Raw genomic sequence first — 20329 nt, forward strand, 5'->3', positions numbered from 1 at the left:
TATCTATATAGCGCCACCTGCTGTTTATTTTTATTTTATTCCTCTGTCCACCTTACTGAGGTGGATGCACATGTTCAGTTCCATCCTTTAACTGGCTACTGAGCTTCGATAGAGAGAGAGATGCAGCAATAAAGACATGTCTCGTGTGCTGCAGCAGAAAGGGCACACCACCTCAGCTGGCGGCATGATATAAATCTAGCAAAGCAATAGGAACAATGAAGATCTCTGGACCCATGGGAGGTACAGGGCTGCTTCTAGCTTTGTTAGAAAGAGAATGTCATGTGCTATATGATGTCTGATTTTAATTTTTTACATTAATCATGGAATAACCCCTTTAAAAGTGGTTTTCCACTCCTTTTATACCAATGGCCTATCCTTGAACTGCAGTTCTGCAGCAGCTTTACTGGACTTCTCAGTGGTAACTTGCCCCCAAGCGGCACGTGACCCAGCAGTGAGGTGCCGCTTGGGGACAAGTTACAACTGAGGCCAGTCATTGGCTGCAGCAGTGCACATGACCCCCATCCCTGCAGAAATTGCCAGGCGTAGACTGAGAATCCAGTGAAGACAGCCCGGGAGCCACAGAGCTGGAATGGAGCGTTGGGAAGCAGGTACGCATAGATACTTTCACAGGTACTGCTGGGGAAGGAATTAAAAAAAAATCCTGGACAACCCGTTCCCCCATGAGTATCCCAAATTGATCACTGTGCAGTAGATTGTGGTGATATTTGTGTCCTACTTTATCCAAATATGACTTTACATTTATGAGATAAAAGGTCTCCAAGCACCCTGCCGAATTATACAGTTATTTTAAATATGACAATGAATTTTCTTCTAATTAGACTACTAGAAACCAACGCAATGCTTTACCTTTGTCAATTCCTTTAGTCGTAAGATATCATTCTTCCCTCCACCTTTCAGCACTCTCTGTCTCTCATGAGCAACATCTTCATCCTCTCCTTCAATGTGATCTTTCGGAGGTTCTGCAAACCTAAAGTACCCATGGAAATCAACACCAGAATAGGTATTCCTAATATATCCCTACTTAAAGGGAATGTGTCGTCAGAAAAAGACCTGGTGCTTAAATTACCTTTTTATGTTAAACATATTTATTTTATTTTTTTTGCTGCTTTTTGTTTTATTTTTCCATGTGCCTATCTATATATATAAAAAAAAAACGAAAACCATGCACTTTTCACATTGGCCACTAAGACTAATAGTATGTCGAGACTTTCTGTTCTGTACAAGTAACTTTTCAGTGCCCATCACATTATGATCACAGGCAGGATTGCAATGACAGATATCACCTCACAATAGGTGATATCACAGCTTATCTACTCCCTCCTGACCTCTGCACAGGTCACACAGCATGTCTACAAAATTCTTCTATAGAAGTCAATAGGGCTCCCTCCTGTCTATGGCCTATGTCGCTGCTGTCAAAGAGAAAGTGTTGACATATTCTAATGGCCAGAGCAAAAACTGCACTATTTTATGTAAAAAATAATATAGATGGAGACATAGAAGGTTTAAAAAGAAAAAAAAAAAAAAAAAAAAAAAACTCCTTTAACATAAAAAGTTGATTTAAACAATCTTCTCGACATGTATAGGCTTCCTTATGAGCTTCAGCTGGTGCTTGTGCTTATACTCTTCAGCTACTCTGAAGAAGCAGGGCTGCAGTATAAGGCATAAGGGACGGACAGATCAGCATTTTGTACCACTGAGGAGACAAGAGATGTATTTCACACTTCCTTAGACCCCCAATTCTTTGTACAACTTACTCTTAAAGACAAGAATCCTTTCTGAGTCATGTACGTGCTGAAATACACTAGAATGTACTGCCACAATCACTGGATTAGGGACTGCAGCCTGTGGAGTACTGTCTTGTGTGTTATAATGTACTCGGAGACATATACCATCTTATCTTTTGAGGCTTCAGGTTATATCTTACCAAGTGCTGAGAAAGAAACGGTTTTGAATAAGGAGATTCAGGCCAAAATATACAACTCCTTCAACTGCCATTGCAAAGATATTTCTTCCCAGGAACTCCCATTGGAAAGGGTTTGTGACATGTTCCTCACCTGAAGAAAACACAGCAGGACAGGTCAATTTACAACATGTTTCTAGAAGTAAAGCGACCCTCAAGCAACAATATTTGAATTAACTGGGGAACGAACAGAACTCAATCAGTGTCGGACTGGGGTTCCTCAGGCCCACCAGAGGAATTTTTTTTTCGGGGCCCAAACCATACATCATCAGTAAAGTGTAATAGGCTTTGAATCAAAAAGATATAGAGTGGACCATAGTGGCAAGTGATTGGCTCCAAAGACGGCTCCAATTTTTTTTTCTCCTGGACCTTTGGGGCCCGCTATGGCTTCAAAGACTGGGTTCCCCGGAAGATCCTCTGGGACTCTGGTGGGCCAGTCCGACCTTGCTTACATGGTGACCACCTTTTTAGTTGCAGATTTGCTAATTCCCAGGCTCCTCTTCTGCCATTTTGAGGCAAGATGGCCGCACCGCTTCTCAGGCTACTATGCATTGATGGCCCAAGACACTTCCTGCTTATCCAGCCCTGATCTTGGCTCACGTGAGCTGGACGTATGCTGGCCAATCCAAGGGCAGCGGGAAGCGTCTTGGGCTACCAAGTGCATGGCGTGCTTGGATCATCTGAAAAGCAGTGGAGCCATCTTGGTGGGAAGAAGAGTAGCCTGGGAATTAGCAGATCTTCCACTAAAAAGATGAAAAGGAGGCCACCAGGTACAGCGTTTGGTTCATTCCCCAGCTAGGCCGGGTTCACATCTGCGCTTTTAATTCCAGCAGTCTTCTGGTGGATGAACAGACTGCTGGAATTCACTGTATCCGGCGTACATGGCGGCTTTTGGCCGGACAAAGAATACTACACACAGCATTTTCTTGTCTGGCTGAAAGCCGGCATATATGCCGGAAAGCGACTGGATCCCATTACAGTGAATGGGGATCCGGCGGTGCACGCTGGTATCCGGCTATGCCGGATACGGTAAACTCCAGTGGTCTGTTCCTCTGCTGGAACACGCTGCCGGAGTTTAAAAGAGCAGCAGTGAGCCCAGCCTAGATGTGATTTTTTTTTTCTGCTGGAGGGTCTCTTTAATACCAGTATTTTATTAAATACTGTTTGAATCTATGCAGGTGCAGTACGGCACAGTGCTGACCCTGGATCTATTCTGCCAAGGTATTCTGCATTCTGGGCACTGTTTGATGCCATATGGGCGCTGAATATAACTATGTGGCCAAAGTATGACACTCTGCTGGCACCATAAGGCCCTATGTGGACACAACATGGCAGCATGAGCATGGAAGGGCTCTACGCGGGGAAAGTGCGGCACGGCATGGGAGCTGTTTAACTCTATGTGGGCAAATGTGGCTTTATGTAAGCAATGAAGGGCATTACCTGGGCTACGCAGATCCGGCACCCAAATAAAAACAAATTCCTTTAATAACTCAGAACATAGTAGAAAAATATTAAAATCACTGTCTCCTACATGTTTCGGCCATACAAGCCCTTCCTCATTGCATTCCAGATCGTGTGCACCATACCTGTATGGAGGTGAGCTGATCCCAATTTCTTTTTCATTGTTATTACCTGGGCACCCTGGGCATTGTGTTTTACACCGGGCACTGCGTGCAGTAAATTGTGCTGCATGGCAATGACTGCATGTTATTATATGAATATTATATACCATGTCAGTCCTTGATATGGGCAGATAGTAGTTTCTTTTACTTTAAGGGGGCTTCATTTTGAGGGCATTGATTATAACCTGCGTGATAGAATCAGGTGCATACCCGCTAACTGTACTGATTCTTTACCATACAGAGCAGAGCTAATTTTTTCACAGCAAAGAATCACTTTGAGATGGTTCTCAGGAGCAGCGCTCATCTGTAAACTCAAGAGGAGACGTCTCCATCCCCTGCTGACCCTAAGGGAATATCCATGCATTTACCAAAGCGGGCATACACGTCGGTCACAGCTTGATTCATTGCCAAATCAATGAGTCCTCGTCCCAGACAGAAGTGAGGGAAGATTAAGAGCATATCCTTCAGCTTCTCATTGAACTTTAACAAAGACTAAAATGAATCAAACAAAACAATACATTGAAAGAAGTTTTAAAATAAAACACATACAAAAACATCACTACATGTAAAAATCACAACATTTTGTCAAATATGTTACTTTCTGATGATAGTCTAAAGTGCTAAAGGCATCCGTATGTCCGTTCCCCGGCCCCTCAAAAAAATTATTATTGTCCGCAGTACAGACAAGGATAGGACTGTTCTATTAGGGGCCAGACTTCCTAAATCAGACATACTGCCTGGTAGAGTTAATTCTGCTGAATAAAGTGATACCCGTCTTGTGAAAATCTGTTGCAGCGTTCCCAAGACTTTTTATTTTGTATGCAAATGAGCACTCCAGTGCACTGATGGGCGGGGCCTGGTCCCTCAGTGCACTTTAGCTCCTCAGCTTTCCAGTGCTGGCCACAGCTCTCCTCCTTTACATAAAAGATAAAAACCTTTTTTCTCGGGAACACTGCAATCGATATTCACGAGAGGGTTATCGTTTCAATAAGCAGGATCGGGGAATTATGTCTGGATTCATGGGGTTGATCCTGCTGAGAGGTGCTCTTTAAATAAAAAGTACAAGCTGAGTTACAAAACAAATTGCTCCATTTTAACCGCTACAGGACCGCCGCACGCAGGATTGCGTCCTGGCGGCGGCCCTGTAATTCCTCCTGGACGCGCCGGCGCGTCCTCTCGCGAGACGCGAGATTTCGGGCAGAGCCGGCCCGCACATGCGCAGTGCGGGCCGGGAATCGTTAAAGGACTATTTCGTCACCAGCCTGCCAGCCAATGATCGTGGCTGGCAGGCTGGTGACTTTTAAAAAATCGAATCAGAAGCCATGTAACACCTTATATTTATAAATATAAGGTGTTAAATGGCTTCTGTGCTCCTCTGCTTGGTCCTTTTCGTTGGTTGGTTCCAGCAGAGGAGCAGGCATCACAGTGAGTACACCAAACACTACACTTAGCCCCCAGATCACCCCCCATCACCACCCATCACCCCAATTAACCCCTTGATCACCCCTGTCAATCACTAGTGAAAGGGAAAAAAGTGATCAGTGTAAACTGTCACTTTTTTTTTCACTGGTATTGACCGTTAGGTTTTAGGTATAGTTTAGGCCCCTTGGTTAGGTAGTTTAGCGATCGGTTAGCGCCCAGCCCACCGCACTGCAGTCACTGATTAGCTGATTAGCGTATCGCTAATCAGCACTTGTACTTTTATAGTATCTGTACGTGATCAGAACTGATCACAGTCAGATCTATAATAGTATTAGTGTCACCTTAGCTCGTCCTCCACCCAAAACGCAGTGTTTGCCCGATCAGGCCTGATCGGTCGCCCACACGTGCGTTCACCCACGCCCGCCCCGCCGCAGTGACAAAAAAAATATTATTTTTTTGATCACTGCACAATCACTTTACAAGCGCTGCGGCGATAAAAAAAATCAGTTTTAATATTTTTTATCAATCGCAGCGGCCTCCGGTACTTCGCTAGCCTCCCATTTGTAAGACAGGCTTGCTTTTTTCTTGGGAAGTCTCAGGGAATACCCCCTAAATTTAGTTGCCCAAATGTCAAACAGGGGGTATTCTTCTGAAGAGGCCTACAGGCTTCTGACCCAGTCGGATGAGGAGTGGGAACCCTCATCTGATGAATCCAGCGGGTCAGAATACGAACCTGTAGAAAGCAGTGGCTCTCTGACCCAAAGTTTGGACGAGGAGGCTGAGGTCCCTGATAGCACCAGGCGTACCCGGCCCCGTGTCGCTAGACCACAGGTTGCGCAGGATCCGCTTCAAGGGCAGCAGAGTGGGGCTGGCGCTGTCGGATTACGTGGTGAGGCATACACCAGCAGCGCAGCCCATCCTGGACCTAGTACCAGCACTGCCGTACAACATGGTGAAGTGGCGAGCACCAGAAGGGCAGTTGAAGCTGGTACGGTGGCACGAGCAGTAGTGACCCCATCGCAGCCACCGCACAGACAGGCCCATAGAGCCCCTAGAGTCCCTGAGGTGCTGGCAAACCCTGATTGGCAGCCCCCAACTTCAGCCGCACCAGTAGTTCCCCCTTTCACCGCCCAGTCTGGAGTTCGGGTTGAGACAGCTCAGATCGGATCGGCACTGGGGGTTTTTGAGCTGTTCTTGACTGCGGAGCTCTTAAACATAGTCGTGGCAGAAACAAATCGGTATGCCACTCAATTTATAGCCGCCAACCCGGGAAGCTTTTATGCCCAGTCATTCCGGTGGAAACCCGTCCAAGTTTCCGAAATTAAAACTTTTCTGGGCCTTCTCCTCAACATGGGCCTAACAAAAAAGCATGAATTGAGGTCATATTGGTCCACGAACCCAATTCATCACATGCCCATGTTCTCTGCTGCCATGTCCAGGACACGATTTGAGACCTTCCTGCGTTTCCTGCACTTTAGTGACAACAGCACCTCTCGTCCCAGAGGCCACCCAGCTTTTGACCGGCTCCACAAAATTCGGCCCCTCATAGACCACTTTAACACCAAATTTGCAGATTTGTATACCCCTGAGCAAAACATCTGCATAGACGAGTCCCTTATACATTTTACCGGGCGCCTTGGCTTCAAACAATACATCCCAAGCAAGCGCGCACGGTATGGGGTCAAATTGTATAAGCTCTGTGAAAGGGCCACAGGCTATACGTACAAATTTCGAGTCTATGAGGGTAAAGATCAGACCCTGGAGCCGGTCGGTTGCCCTGACTACCTGGGGAGCAGTGGGAAGACAGTCTGGGACTTGGTGTCACCCTTATTTGGCAAGGGGTACCATCTTTATGTGGACAATTTCTACACAAGTGTGCCCCTCTTCAGGCATTTGTTTTTGGAACAGATTGGCTGCTGTGGCACCGCGCGACCTAGTCGTCGGGGCTTCCCCCAACGGCTCGTTACCACCCGTCTTGCAAGGGGGGAGAGGGCTGCCTTGTGTAATAAAGAACTGCTCACGGTAAAATAGAGAGACAAGCATGACGTTTACATTATCTCCTCCATTCACAGACATGACAATCCAAATTGAACGAGCAACCGGAGTCATTGAAAAGCCCCTCTTGGTCCACGACTATAATTTGCTCATGGGAGGGGTGGATTTCAATGACCAGATGTTGGCTCCATATTTAGTTTCCCGCAGAACCAGACGCTGGTATAAGAAGGTGTCTGTATATTTAATTCAATTGGCTGCATATAATAGTTTTGTTCTCTACAGTAAGGCTGGGAGAACAAGATCCTTCCTCAAATTTCAGGAAGAAATCATCGAGAACCTCCTGTATCCAGGAGGTTCCGTGGCCCCAACCACCAGTGTAGTGAGCCGTCTACACGAGCGACATTTCCCCAGTGTCGTTGCTGGTACCTTGTCGTGTCTGTAGCAGGAGTGGAATAAGGCGTGACACCCGCTATTTCTGTCCTGACTGGCCTGACCACCCTGCCCTATGCTTAGGGGAGTGTTACCGGAAGTACCACACACTGGTACACTTAGCATAGGGATTGCATCTCACCAGGACAGGCACACATGGCTATTAGGGCCCATTCACACACAGCTGCTGCAAACCTCTCCTTTCACCTGGGACAAAGTGCATAATGTACTTCGCCACATCTCTGGGCGCTTTGCGCTTTGCACATTGTCCCATGGGGAAGGAGAGGTTTGTCCTATAAAGGTAAAAAGAGCAAAGCAAAAAAAAAATCACCGGTAAGCAAAAAAGTTAATGTTCTGTTCCAAAAGTTCATAAAAGTTAATGTTCTGTTCAAATGTTATTATAAAGTTCATGTTAATAAATTTATTGTGTTGCGGCCTGTTTTTTTTTTTTTTACCTTCTAGGTGGACCAACCGATGAATCAGCTGCAGCACTGATATGCATTCTGACAGAAGCATTGCGCTGCTGTCAGATTACACAAAAGTCGGTGTATGCGGCGCTGCAAGACGAGATTTCTCCTCTGCAGTAAAAAAGATACGTTTGCCGAGGCTTATGAGCTGAGGGGGCGGTGGTGTTCATATGCTTTGGCAAACACTTTGTATATATAAAAAAAAAACAAAAAAAACTGCAATGATTTTTTTCATCCACATCGATTGATGTGAATGGAGAAATCGGGTTTGCCAGGGCATACGAGCTAAGTGGGTTTAGATGTTGGGCGGAGCTTCTATGTCCTGGCAGACGCCTTTCCCCTCCTTTTTTTTTTTTGGCAGAGATTTTTTCATCCACATTGATCGATGCGAATGAAGAAATCTGTGCCGTTCATTTTTTCTTTCAGCCCAGAGGCTGAACGGAAAAAAAAAATCTCATTACCCGTATGCTCAATATAAGGAGAATAGCAGAAACTCCTAATGCTGGCCATACATGTAATGATTGCGGAGACCCTCAAATGCCAGGGCAGTACAAACACCCCACAAATGACCCCATTTTGGAAAGAAGACACCCTAAGGTATTTGCTGATGGGCATAGTGAGTTCATAGAAGTTTTTATTTTTTGTCACAAGTTAGCGGAAAATTATGTTTTTTTTGTTTTTTTGTTTTTTTCTTACAAAGTCTCATATTCCACTAACTTGTGACAAAAAATAAAAACTTCCATGAACTCACTATGCCCATCACGAAATACCTTGGGGTGTCTTCTTTCCAAAATGGGGTCACATGTGGGGTATTTATACTGCCCTGGCATTTTAGGGGCCCTAAAGTGTGAGAAGAAGTCTGGAATCCAAATGTCTAAAAATGCCGTTATAAAAGGAATTTGTGCCCCTTTGCGCACCTAGGCTGCAAAAAAGTGTCACACATGTGGTATCGCCGTACTCAGAAGAAGTTGGGCAATGTGTTTTGGGGTGTCTTTTTACATATACCCATGCTGGGTGAGCGAAATATCTCTCTAAAATGACAACTTTGTATAAAAAAATGTGAAAAGTTGACTTTTAGAGAGATATTTCTCTCACCCAGCATGGGTATATGTAAAAATACACCCCAAAACATGTTGCTCTACTTCTTCTGAGTACGGCGATACCACATGTGTGACACTTTTTTGCAGCCTAGGTGGGCAAAGGGGCACAAATTCTAAAGAGCACCTTTAGGATTTCACAGGGCATTTTTTACACATTTGGATTTCAAACTACTTCTCACGCATTAGGGCCCCTAAAATGCCAAGGCAGTAAAACTACCCCACAAGTGACCCCATTTTGGAAAGAAGACACCCCAAGGTATTTTGTGATGGGCATAGTGAGTACATGGAAGTTTTTATTTTTTGTCGCAAGTTAGTGGAATATGAGACTTTGTAAGAAAAAAATAAAAAATCATAATTTTCCGCTAACTTGTGACAAAAAATTAAAACTTCCATGAACTCACTATGCCCATCAGCAAATACCTTAGGGTGTCTACTTTCCGAAATGGGGTCATTTGTGGGGTGTTTCTACTGTCTGGGCATTTTAGAACCTCAGGAAACATGACAGGTGCTCAGAAAGTCAGAGCTGCTTCAAAATGCGGAAATTCACATTTTTGTACCATAGTTTGTAAACGCTATAACTTTTGCGCAAACCAAAAAAATATACACTTATTGCATTTTTATATCAAACACATGTAGAACAATAAATTTAGAGAAAAATGTATATAGAAATGTATTTTTAATTGAAAAATTTTACAACTGAAAGTGAAAAATGTCATTTTTTTCCAAAAAATCAGTAAATTTCGATTAATAACAAAAAAAGTTAAAATGTCAGCAGCAATGAAATACCACCAAATGAAAGCTCTATTAGTGAGAAGAAAAGGAGGTAACATTCATTTGGGTGGTAAGTTGTATGACCGAGTAATAAACCGTGAAAGTAGTGTAGTGCAGAATTGTAAAAAGTGGTCTGGTTATTAAGGGGGTTTAAGCTAGGGGAGCTGAGGTGGTTAAATGAGGCTTCTCAGACCATAACATTGATGGGCGATTCGATTCTCAGCAACTGAATGGAACACAGATGCTGTATGTAGTACTAGACATAGCCACAGCCACATACATGGCGCTGTGCTGGGGTAAACAATCAGATGATGGATGGGGGTGCCGAAAGTTGCCCCCCCATCCCCCGATAAAATATTGTTGGCCTATCCTAAGCATAGACCATCAATAGTATAGTCTTGAAAAGCCCCCTTCAGAACGGTCTGGCTTTGGTTAAAGATCAGACAATCCTACTTAAAATATACATCTGCCTTATCTGACAAAATGCGTTTATGATACTACAGAGCTGTGAGCTTACCCTGGGAATTGTAAGAATCCTACTCTTTTCATGCCACTTGGTGCTCTGACAACTTCTCCACTTGCATGAAAAAGTGAGTAGTTGTTATAATTTGGGGCGAGCGAATACTTAGATCCGAATTTCAAGATAAATTTGATTCGCCGCGAAGCCAAATTTTCTCGTGCTTTGCGGTAGTGAATCAATTTAACCTGAAATTGTGTAACAAAAAAAAAAAAGATAAATTATATGTACCTGATACATTTGCTCGCAACGGGCCGCCCGCCGCTATCTTGATTGAAGATCTCGGCCGAAATCCCATGTGCGGCGATGCATGTTGTCACCGCAGCCTGCACTAGATTTCGAGCCAGATCTTCAAGCAAGGTGGCGGCGGCCGGCTCGTTGCGAGCAAATGGGGCAGGTAATATTTATTTTTTTAATTTTACAGTCTTATGTATATCAGATGCCGCGATCATGTATGAACACGGCATCCGAGAAGTACAATCGTCGCTTCCTGTCATTACACCCACTAATTACAAAGAAATGCGCTTCAGAACTGTTATTACATGGGGAACACATGTAGCAATTAAAATAAGCATGTCAGGAGTGGTGAAAGGTCCTCTTTAATCTAAATGGAATACCCCTTTAAGGTTTTTAATGATCTTACATTTTAGTATTTCTTTTTTTATTAGGTTTTACTTACCCTATTATTCTCAAAAAGATCCAGAATGAAGGTAATGGCACTGCTATTTATGCCAATGAACAGATTCATACAAGATAAAGCAACATAGGCTGTGCTTGGCACATGGAAAAGATACGATGCAGGATACATCATTGGGATTACAGCCCATCTGCCAATACAAAGAATATTTAGTGTGTATCGCTCTATAAAATGGAGTTGCTTACTTTGTTACAATATTTTGGTGTATTTCATTACTTAAATCATATAAAATGAGCAAGTTCAGCAGAAAAGAAGATGGTTTTAGAGGAAGCAGCAAATATCTTTCAAGCAGAATCTAAATGATAACTATGTATCACAGCACAGTACTTGGAGTAAGGAAGCACCAGTCATAGGACAGAGTAAAATAGCTCCATCTAGTGGTCACTTTACAATAAGCAACTGTATAAATGCCCCAGTAATACACAAAGCCTAAAGACTTAGGGTAGGTCAGGTTTCCCGATGCAGTTTTGGAAGCCAAAACCAGGTGTGAATTCAAAAAAAGAGGAGGCGTTGTATCCGTCCTTTATACTTTCTCTCCTTTTATGATCCATTTTTTAAAATTTTGGCTTCCAAAACTGCATACAGAAACCTGACCGTGTGGTTGTACCCTTAGGTTTTAGAAAAGCTTCTACATTTAAGTACATAAGAAGCAATGGGTGTGGTCATCAGCTGTGCAAAATGATGATAATATATCAACTAAGGGTTAAAGAAAATATAAACTGTGGTGTCCCCTATAGCATCTGCTCCAGTTTTAGTTTGAAATGTTTTTCTGCAATTTTGTGGAGGAGAATAGTCATTGCCAGCCTAGATAGCTGGAAGTATGGAGCAGTGCCATAGCCACCACTGACCACCTGTATTGGATTTTTTAGATTGTTCACGAGGCGTTGTTTGTATTTTTACACTCAGAGAATCTATCGAAGTATAAGCTCTATGGGGCACATGGACTCTGTACATTGGCTTATGGACTCTGCACAGGTGTAATAATGGTACTGCTCATCATATTGTGCTGGGGTTTGAGTTAGGCCTCATGCACACCACCGTAGTTATGGTCCGCATCTGAGACGCAGTTTTTGCAGCTCGGATGCGGACCCGTTCACTTCAATGGGGCGCAAAAGATGTGGACAGCACTCCGTGTGCTGTCCACATCCGTTGCTCCGTTCCGAGGCCCCGCAAAAAAAATATAGCATGTCCTATTCTACAATGGGCCGCCCATTCCGTTCCGCAAATTGCGGAAGGCACGCGGGCAGCTTCCGTTTTTTTTGCGGATCCGCGGTTTGCGGACCGCAAAAAACAGAACGGTCGAGTGCATGAGGCCTTACTGTTAGTAGGAAATGTTTTACGCTCTACATATATAAAGCTTCATAAACTCCTATCAGAGTATGACAGTAGTACTTACCCATAGAAGAAGAGCAGAGCTATGAGTGCTGGTAGGTTAGTGGCGGACGTATACGCTTTCTTTTCAAACACAATAAATATTAACACCACCATGACCACGCTTATAGCATAGTTTGCCTGGGAAGAGCAGAAGCGACAGTTGTACAAGAGAATGTGATTAATATAATTTATTTACGCGGCTTTGGACAAGTTGTAGTTAATAATGGCACCATTTTGGGGTACACACAACAGATTAACTTTTTTTTTTTTACATTTTACAACTACTAAGAAAATCAGCAATTCTGGCATTGTTACAGTTTACAATGTTCACCACATAGGATACATTACATGATAATTGATAGGATGGAGATTTTATTTTTCCAAAGCTTTTTTCCAATGGAAAAGTGCTAGGATCTGAGAGGGGCCCAAAGTCACATAAGTAAATGGCAGGTTACAGAATTTACATTCTAGCATTTACATTTATTCTTGGGTTATTATAAAAAAAAAGAATGAGTAATTATTTAAACAGATATTAAAATCTGACACTGAAAGGGGTAATCCATTCTTTTACCATATGCCAAAAGACTATGATCAGTGGGGGTCTCAGCCCAGGTATGCCTGTCGACCCTGGGAACTAAAGGGTTTGACAATGCTACAATGCTCTAGTGGAACGCCACGTGAACCACAATACTTTGTGATAAAAAAGGAATGTGTGTAACTCACTATATCCCAAGTGAAATTTGTCAGCCAGTAAACTGCTGGTGTCACCCCGCTGACAAACTGAAGGTGCTTGGCATTTGAGACCCTTTCTTGAATCAAATACAGCACAAAGCTTGCTGGGATGAAAGACATGGCAAATATCACACAAATCGCTACCACCACATCCACCGAAGTAGTCAGTCTGGAAAAGAGAAAGACTTTGTCACATTGACATATATTGACCAAAAGTTAACTGGCTTTTCCGATCTGGAAACTATAAAGAAGTCAAAAAGATGTCATTAAGTTAGGGCACTGTGTGCAGTGCTGTATGGGGCATATAGGCACAGTAGAAATCATATAGGCACTGTAAACTACTTTTCATATAGGCACTGTATAGAGTGGATTATCTGGGCACTGTATAATACTTTCATATAGGCACTGTATAGAAGGGATTATCTGGGCACTGTATAATACTTTCATATAGGCACTGTATAGAATAGATTATCTGGGCACTCTAAGCTACTTTTCATACAGGGACTGAATGGTAAAATTTGTATGGGAAATGTATTGCGCTGGTCACTGAACGGTAATACTTATCTGGGCATTGCATGATACTGTATCTGGCAATTTGGTTTCAGCATTTGTGCAGTTAATGCAGTTATATGCACATAGTATGGCGCTATTAGCTGCGCATAGTTTGGCACAGCACACTATACTGCACAATTTCATTCAGCACTATATATATATATATATATATATATATACCTCTTTATACAGTTGCAAGAAAAAGTATGTGAACCCTTTGGAATGATATGGATTTCTGCACAAATTGGTCATAAAATGTGATCTGATCTTCATCTAAGTCACAACAATAGACAATCACAGTCTGCTTAAACTAATAACACACAAAGAATTAAATGTTACCATGTTTTTATTGAACACACCATGTAAACATTCACAGTGCAGGTGGAAAAAGTATGTGAACCCCTAGACTAATGACATCTCCAAGAGCTAATTGGAGTGAGGTGTCAGCCAACTGGAGTCTAATCAATGAGATGAGATTGGAGATGTTGGTTACAGCTGCCCTGCCCTATAAAAAACACACACCAGTTCTGGGTTTGCTTTTCACAAGAAGCATTGTCTGATGTGAATAATGCCTCGCACAAAAGAGCTCTCAGAAGACCTACGATTAAGAATTGTTGACTTGCATAAAGCTGGAAAGTATCTCCAAAAGCCTTGCTGTTCCTCAGTCCACGGTAAGACAGTTTGTCTATAAATGGAGAAAGTTCAGCACTGCTGCTACTCTCCCTAGGAGTGGCCGTCCTGTAAAGATGACTAAGAGCACAGCGCAGACTGCTCCATGAGGTGAAGAAGAATCCTAGAGTGTCAGCTAAAGACTTACAAAAGTCTCTGGCATATGCTAACATCCCTGTTAGCGAATCTACGATATGTAAAACACTAAACAAGAATGGATTTCATGGGAGGATACCACAGAGGAAGCCACTGCTGTCCAAAAAAAACATTGCTGCACGTTTACAGTTCTGAAACAGTTCTGTAAAGAGGAATGGTCAAGAATTACTCCTGACCGTTGTGCACGTCTGATCTGCAACTACAGGAAACGTTTGGTTGAAGTTATTGCTGCCAAAGGAGGTTCAACCAGTTATTAAATCCAAGGGTTCACATACTTTTTCCACCTGCACTGTGAATGTTTACATGGTGTGTTCAATAAAAACATGGTAACATAAAATTATTTGTGTGTTATTAGTTTAAGCAGACTGTGTTGTCTATTGTTGTGACTTTGATGAAGATCAGATCACATTTTATGACCAATTTGTGCAGAAATCCATATCATTCCAAAGGGTTCACATACTTTTTCTTGCAACTGTATATATGAACAGGCAATGTTTTGGAGAGACTTCTTTCCGAAGCATAGGTTAATGCAGGGGTTAGGTCTAGAAAATTTATAGGATGTTGACTGCCAGGTGCATTCAATATTTATTTAGGGTCACTATGAATATATGATACATGCAATGTTTTATTGGCGGTAATGGAGTAGGAATTCACTTGCTAAGTTTGGCATCTTTTCATGGCACAAGCATACCTTTCAGGTCAAGTGGTGAACCAGTTCTTAAAGATTTAAATCCCGCCCCTGAGTAGACTATTCGTTTTTTGGGAAATGATGTGTTCCTTCTATGTACAGCCGATTGCTGGATCATGATCCCCCGCTCTGTACTTACACAGTGACCTCTGATAGCTGATCCTTGGTGAGATTGAGTGGATGGTTCATTGTAGTTATGCCATACTCTTCAGGGTCTTTATCTTCTCCTAGGTTCGCTCGGAGAATGGCGTTATTGGCGACATTGATGAAGATCACCATAGCATGCCAGCCTTTGTTGTTAAACCAAACCTAGAGAGGTAGATGCACTTCTAGGTGAATATATAGTATGTGTCATTACCGTCTCACAGAGCAATGAACGCCATCAACGTAAAGGTCTGCTCTGACTGGCATAAAGACAACAGGGAGGAAATACATAACACATGCAAATGTCTACTTAAAGGGAACCTGTCACCGGGATTGTGTGTATAGAGCCGAGGACATGGGTTGCTAGATGGCCGCTAGCACATCCGCTATACCCAGTCCCCATAGCTCTGTGTGCTTTTATTGTGTAAAAAAACTGATTTGATACATATGCAAATTAACCTGATCGGAGTCCTGTACGTGAGATGAGTCAGGGACAGGACTCATCTCAGGTTAATTTGCATATGTATCAAATAGTTTTTTTTTACACAACAAAAGCACACAGAGCTATGGGGACTGGGTATTGCGGATGTGCTAGTGGCCATCTAGCAACCCATGTCCTCAGATCTATACCCAAAATCCCGGTGACAGGTTCCCTTTAAGATCATAACACAATTGCAATATTTCAAGACTACTTAGGCCTCATCATCAGGCATTTTTTAAGACAGTATATGAAGATTCACCTATTTATGCACAATGAGGTAGAGGAGACAAGTGATGTAAATCAGATCAATATGAGTTGGGCAGTACACAAACAGTTGCAGCTGTAAACTGTTGTAACATTTCTAGATAAGGAGTGTTGAGGTTTTATTGCCCTCTAATAGATATTCAGTCTATGAATGCTATGAACCCAAGAGGTCTGAGGGGCAGAGATGTAGAAGGACACAAATCCATGAGACACATTCATTCCTGGTCTTAGTTTGTCACGCGCTTGTATTCCCAGACTCTCCTGGCTAAAATCCGGTACAAATATATTTTTTACTTGTAAAAACTAATACTCAGCTTTTCAAGTTTTCTCCACTGTTGCAACTCCCATGTGTATTGTTACCTACCTTTCCCGGATTCCTGACTAGAAAGATTACCTAGTAATGCAGTGCATTAACTGTTCCCGAATCACTAGTCACAAATAAGACATGGCTTAAAAGGCTTTCAACACCAAGAACAGGAAAACTGAGCATAATGTGGTGTCAAGAAGTGTATAAAAAATGATGAAATAGGACCACAGCTGATTTCAGATTCAGATTTTTTCCCATTGCTGGCTATCTTTTTCTGTATACCGGGCTGTATATAGTTAAAATGAAATACTTCAGAGGACTTCCATCTCATTTTGTTTCCAAACTCACATCTATAAAATATATGGCCAGATGTAGGCTGTTCCGAGGCTTGCCTTAAAATGGTTTTCCAGGAGTAGAATACTGATGACCTACCCTTAGGACAGGTCATCAAAAACTGATAGGTGGGGGTTTGACATCCAGCACCACCGCCAAATCAGCTGGTGAGCGCTGCAGCCTCCTCACAGGATACCAGCCACAGTGTTGTACATTGTATAGCGGCTGTGCTCGGTATTCAGGTCAGTGGGACTGAGCTGCAAATAGGCCATGTGACCGATAAACATGACTTCACTGGCCCAGGAAGAGGCTGAAGCACTCCCCAGAGCTCCACAGCCTCTTCAGACAGCTGATCAGTGGGAGTGACAGGAGCCAGACCCTTGCCGATCAGATACTGATGACCTATCCTGAGCATAGGTCATCATTATTTTACTACTGGAAAACCTCTTTAAACATTAAAGGGTTTTTTTCCGAGACTTTTCTATTGATGACCTATCCTATCCTACCCCTGCCAATCAGCTGTTTGAGAAGGTACTGGTGCTTGAAGTAGCACTGCGGCCTTAATTCAGCTTAGTCTAGGCCATGTGATGTCACATTTAGTGGTCACATGGCCTAGGCGCAGCTCATCACATTGAAAGGTGCAGCCCATCCCTATTGAGGTGAATGGGCCTGAGCGGCAATACTAAGCACAGGCGCTATGCAATGTACGGTGCTGTGCTTGTTGAGAAGAGAGAAGGCAGTGGCACTACTGCAAGTGGCGGTGCCTTCTCAAATAGTTGATTGGCGGGGGACCGGGCTGTCGGAGGATAGGTCATCAGTAGAAAAGTCTTGGAATACAATTTTAAATGAAAGTTAGCTGACTTTGCTGATTTGGCAGAATGATCTGACCATCTAATATATATTGTCCCGACTCTCCCTTGATGGCAGATATCAGGGGAATGTTTAAAATCTAACAAGCCTGATTCTTTAGCTCATACTTACGCCCCTCCCTCCATTAAGAACTATGAATGTTCAGCCAGGCTGAGTATTTGTGTATGGGGGAGCTAGAAGGAATAGGGTGTCAGCCAAAAGAGCATTTAACCAACATCAGAAAAGTGTATGGCCAGCTTTACTCTAATCTGTTTGATGTCATGGTTGAGCAAAAAGATGTATATTGCATTAAGCCACACAGTCATATGGTCAAAGGTAGTCTGATAGCATGCAAAACAGCTGGCATCGTTAGATAGGGGAGAACAGGACAAATATACTTTTGTGGAGTTTTTTTTATCAGCAGTAGTGTGAGCATGAGCTTTTATTCTGCCAGATCCTGCTCTTGCAAGTGATTAGGAAGTGGATCTTCACTGTGAAGTCCAGGAGCTGCTTCACCTCCCCTTCCCTCTACTCTGAGTGACAGCTGTACTAGTCTCCTGGTTGGATGCTACAGCTAGCACATCCGCTCCCTGCTTCATCATTCCTCCCCCCTGCCGACTCTCCACACCTCTTGTCTGGGGGGGAGGCGGCCGGCAGTCAGACTCGGCTCCGCCTCCTCCACAGACCAGAGCAGTTGATGTCCTGCTGCTGCTGCTAGGAACATGGTAAGTATGTGATGTTTATTATTTTTACTTTCTGTGAGAGGCACATAACAGGGCATATTACTGGGGGCACAGCTAAACATAATACTGGGGGCACAGCTGGGCATATTACTGGGGGCACATAAGAGGGCATATTACTGGGGGCATAGCTAGTGTCACCACCAGTTCTGTGAGAAGGTCTGTTAGACGTTCGTCTCTACCTCTTGCATGACGTTCTTTGATTTGGTTTTACTTTGTCATCTCCTTTCCTTCTCCCAGCTGTCACCTATTTACACTAATTGTCTCCCCTTATATTCCCTCCCATACTGCCTCTCTTTGCGGTTTATACTTCTTCCTGGATGAGTTGTTCACTGCTGGATGCTGCTTCTGCTGATTCCTCAGATAAGTCTGTTTCCTTTATTTGTGTTTCCTTGCTGGCTTGATTCTAGGTGACCCTGACTCCGACCGTATTAAGTGCAAGGAGCCGGTGGTCGTGTCCCCTCACTATTATAGGGTTTTCAGGTGTCACATAGTATTAGGTATGTGGGCAAGCAATCGTCTACCATAAAGACCTTTGCATGGGCATAGCAGTCAGGGAGAGCTCTAGGGGTTTTATAGGGCTCACCCATATGCTCCTTAGTTTGGGATCAAGCCAGTCGGATGTTTATTTATAAGTTCCAGCTATCTGCAACATCATCCGTGACAGCTAGACATACTGGGGGTACAGCTGGGCATATTACTGGGGGCACATAGGACATATTACTGGGGGGCACAGCTAGACATACTACTGGGGGCACAGCTAGACATACTACTGGGGGCACAGCTGGGCATGTTACTGGGGGCACATAGGACATATTACTGGGGGCACAGCTAGACATACTACTGGGGGCACAGCTGGACATACTACTGGGGGCACAGCTGGACATACTACTGGGGGCACATCTGGACATACTACTGGGGGCACAGCTGGACATACTACTGGGGGCACAGCTGGACATACTACTGGGGGCACAGCTGGACATACTACTAGGGGCACATAGCAGGGCATATAACTGGGGGCACATAACAGGGCATATTACTGGGGGCACAGCCGGGCATATTACTGGGGGCACATAACTGGATGTATTACTGGGGGCACAGCTGGGCATAATTCTGTGAAGGGGCACAATGGGGGCATAAATACTGTTCGGTGGCATGAAAGAGGAATAATTACTATGTGGGGGCATTAAGAGGACTGGTTGGGATTAGGTGCATAGTTGTGTTTTGGGCGGGGTTAGAGGCGTGGCGTAGTGTGGAAAAAATTTGCCGTGGCTTGCTTTGCGCTCTGCACAAAATGTCCCTCTTTGTTCATTTACAAAGTTGGGAGGTATGCTAAATATATTTGACCTAGTCTAGGTCTAACACGTTTAATCTCATGGAATTTGTGTTGTACCTTGATGTTGTTCTCTGTCTCAAAGTTCTTTAGGAAAGTTTGCAGTTCTCGAGATATGGTCCTGGTAACAGGGCCCTGCCAGAAACACAATGATAGAATCAGCAATGATTAAGAACTTCATTATATTCCATATAACATAATTTAATGTCTTACTCACTGCAGATACATTGGTCATTTGACCCAGAATACTGAAAAATTCTGTAATGGTTTCTTCTTGTACATCAAGAACAGGAAGCTTTGCTCCAACAGAAATACCTCCATATCTATGAGGGAAAGAGGAAGGAAATGGTGTTGCTTACTTTAGTCCATGGCATGCTACCGGCCGAAGAGAAATCAGCAGTGTAGGAACCAAGTACAGGAAAGCCCCTTTTATATACCACAGATACATCTATCAAGTACTGTGACCTTACATACAGCTGTTTCAGGCTTGTTAGCCATCATCAGTGGTAGAATTGCCATTGTTTTGAAGGCTTGGGAGCTCCATCTCAGAAAATGTTGTCAGATTCGGGTGAAAATAGAGGTTCTATATGGTTCCTCTATATGGTGAATTACACGTAATGTACATTAGTGTTAACTGTGCTTACTATGTGTCCTAATGTCGAGACCAAGTGCGCTATGGCATAGCTGTTTTACATAGTACTTGCTT

General features: G+C 43.4%; 1 protein-coding gene across 1 annotated transcript in view; it reads right to left on the reverse strand.

Annotated features, from left to right (window-relative positions):
• The window catches only part of ABCA4 (ATP binding cassette subfamily A member 4), a 187876-nt gene that overhangs the window by 28782 nt on the left and 138765 nt on the right, over positions 1 to 20329 (reverse strand). Inside the window, 9 exon segments of the mRNA XM_044302440.1 lie at positions 868 to 988; positions 1946 to 2075; positions 3972 to 4095; positions 10984 to 11131; positions 12398 to 12513; positions 13099 to 13276; positions 15312 to 15481; positions 19684 to 19758; positions 19841 to 19946. Of these exon segments, the coding sequence (XP_044158375.1) occupies positions 868 to 988; positions 1946 to 2075; positions 3972 to 4095; positions 10984 to 11131; positions 12398 to 12513; positions 13099 to 13276; positions 15312 to 15481; positions 19684 to 19758; positions 19841 to 19946 (1168 nt within the window).

This window comes from Bufo gargarizans, chromosome 7 (genome assembly GCF_014858855.1).
Source record: "Bufo gargarizans isolate SCDJY-AF-19 chromosome 7, ASM1485885v1, whole genome shotgun sequence".
NCBI classification, from domain to species: domain Eukaryota; kingdom Metazoa; phylum Chordata; class Amphibia; order Anura; family Bufonidae; genus Bufo; species Bufo gargarizans.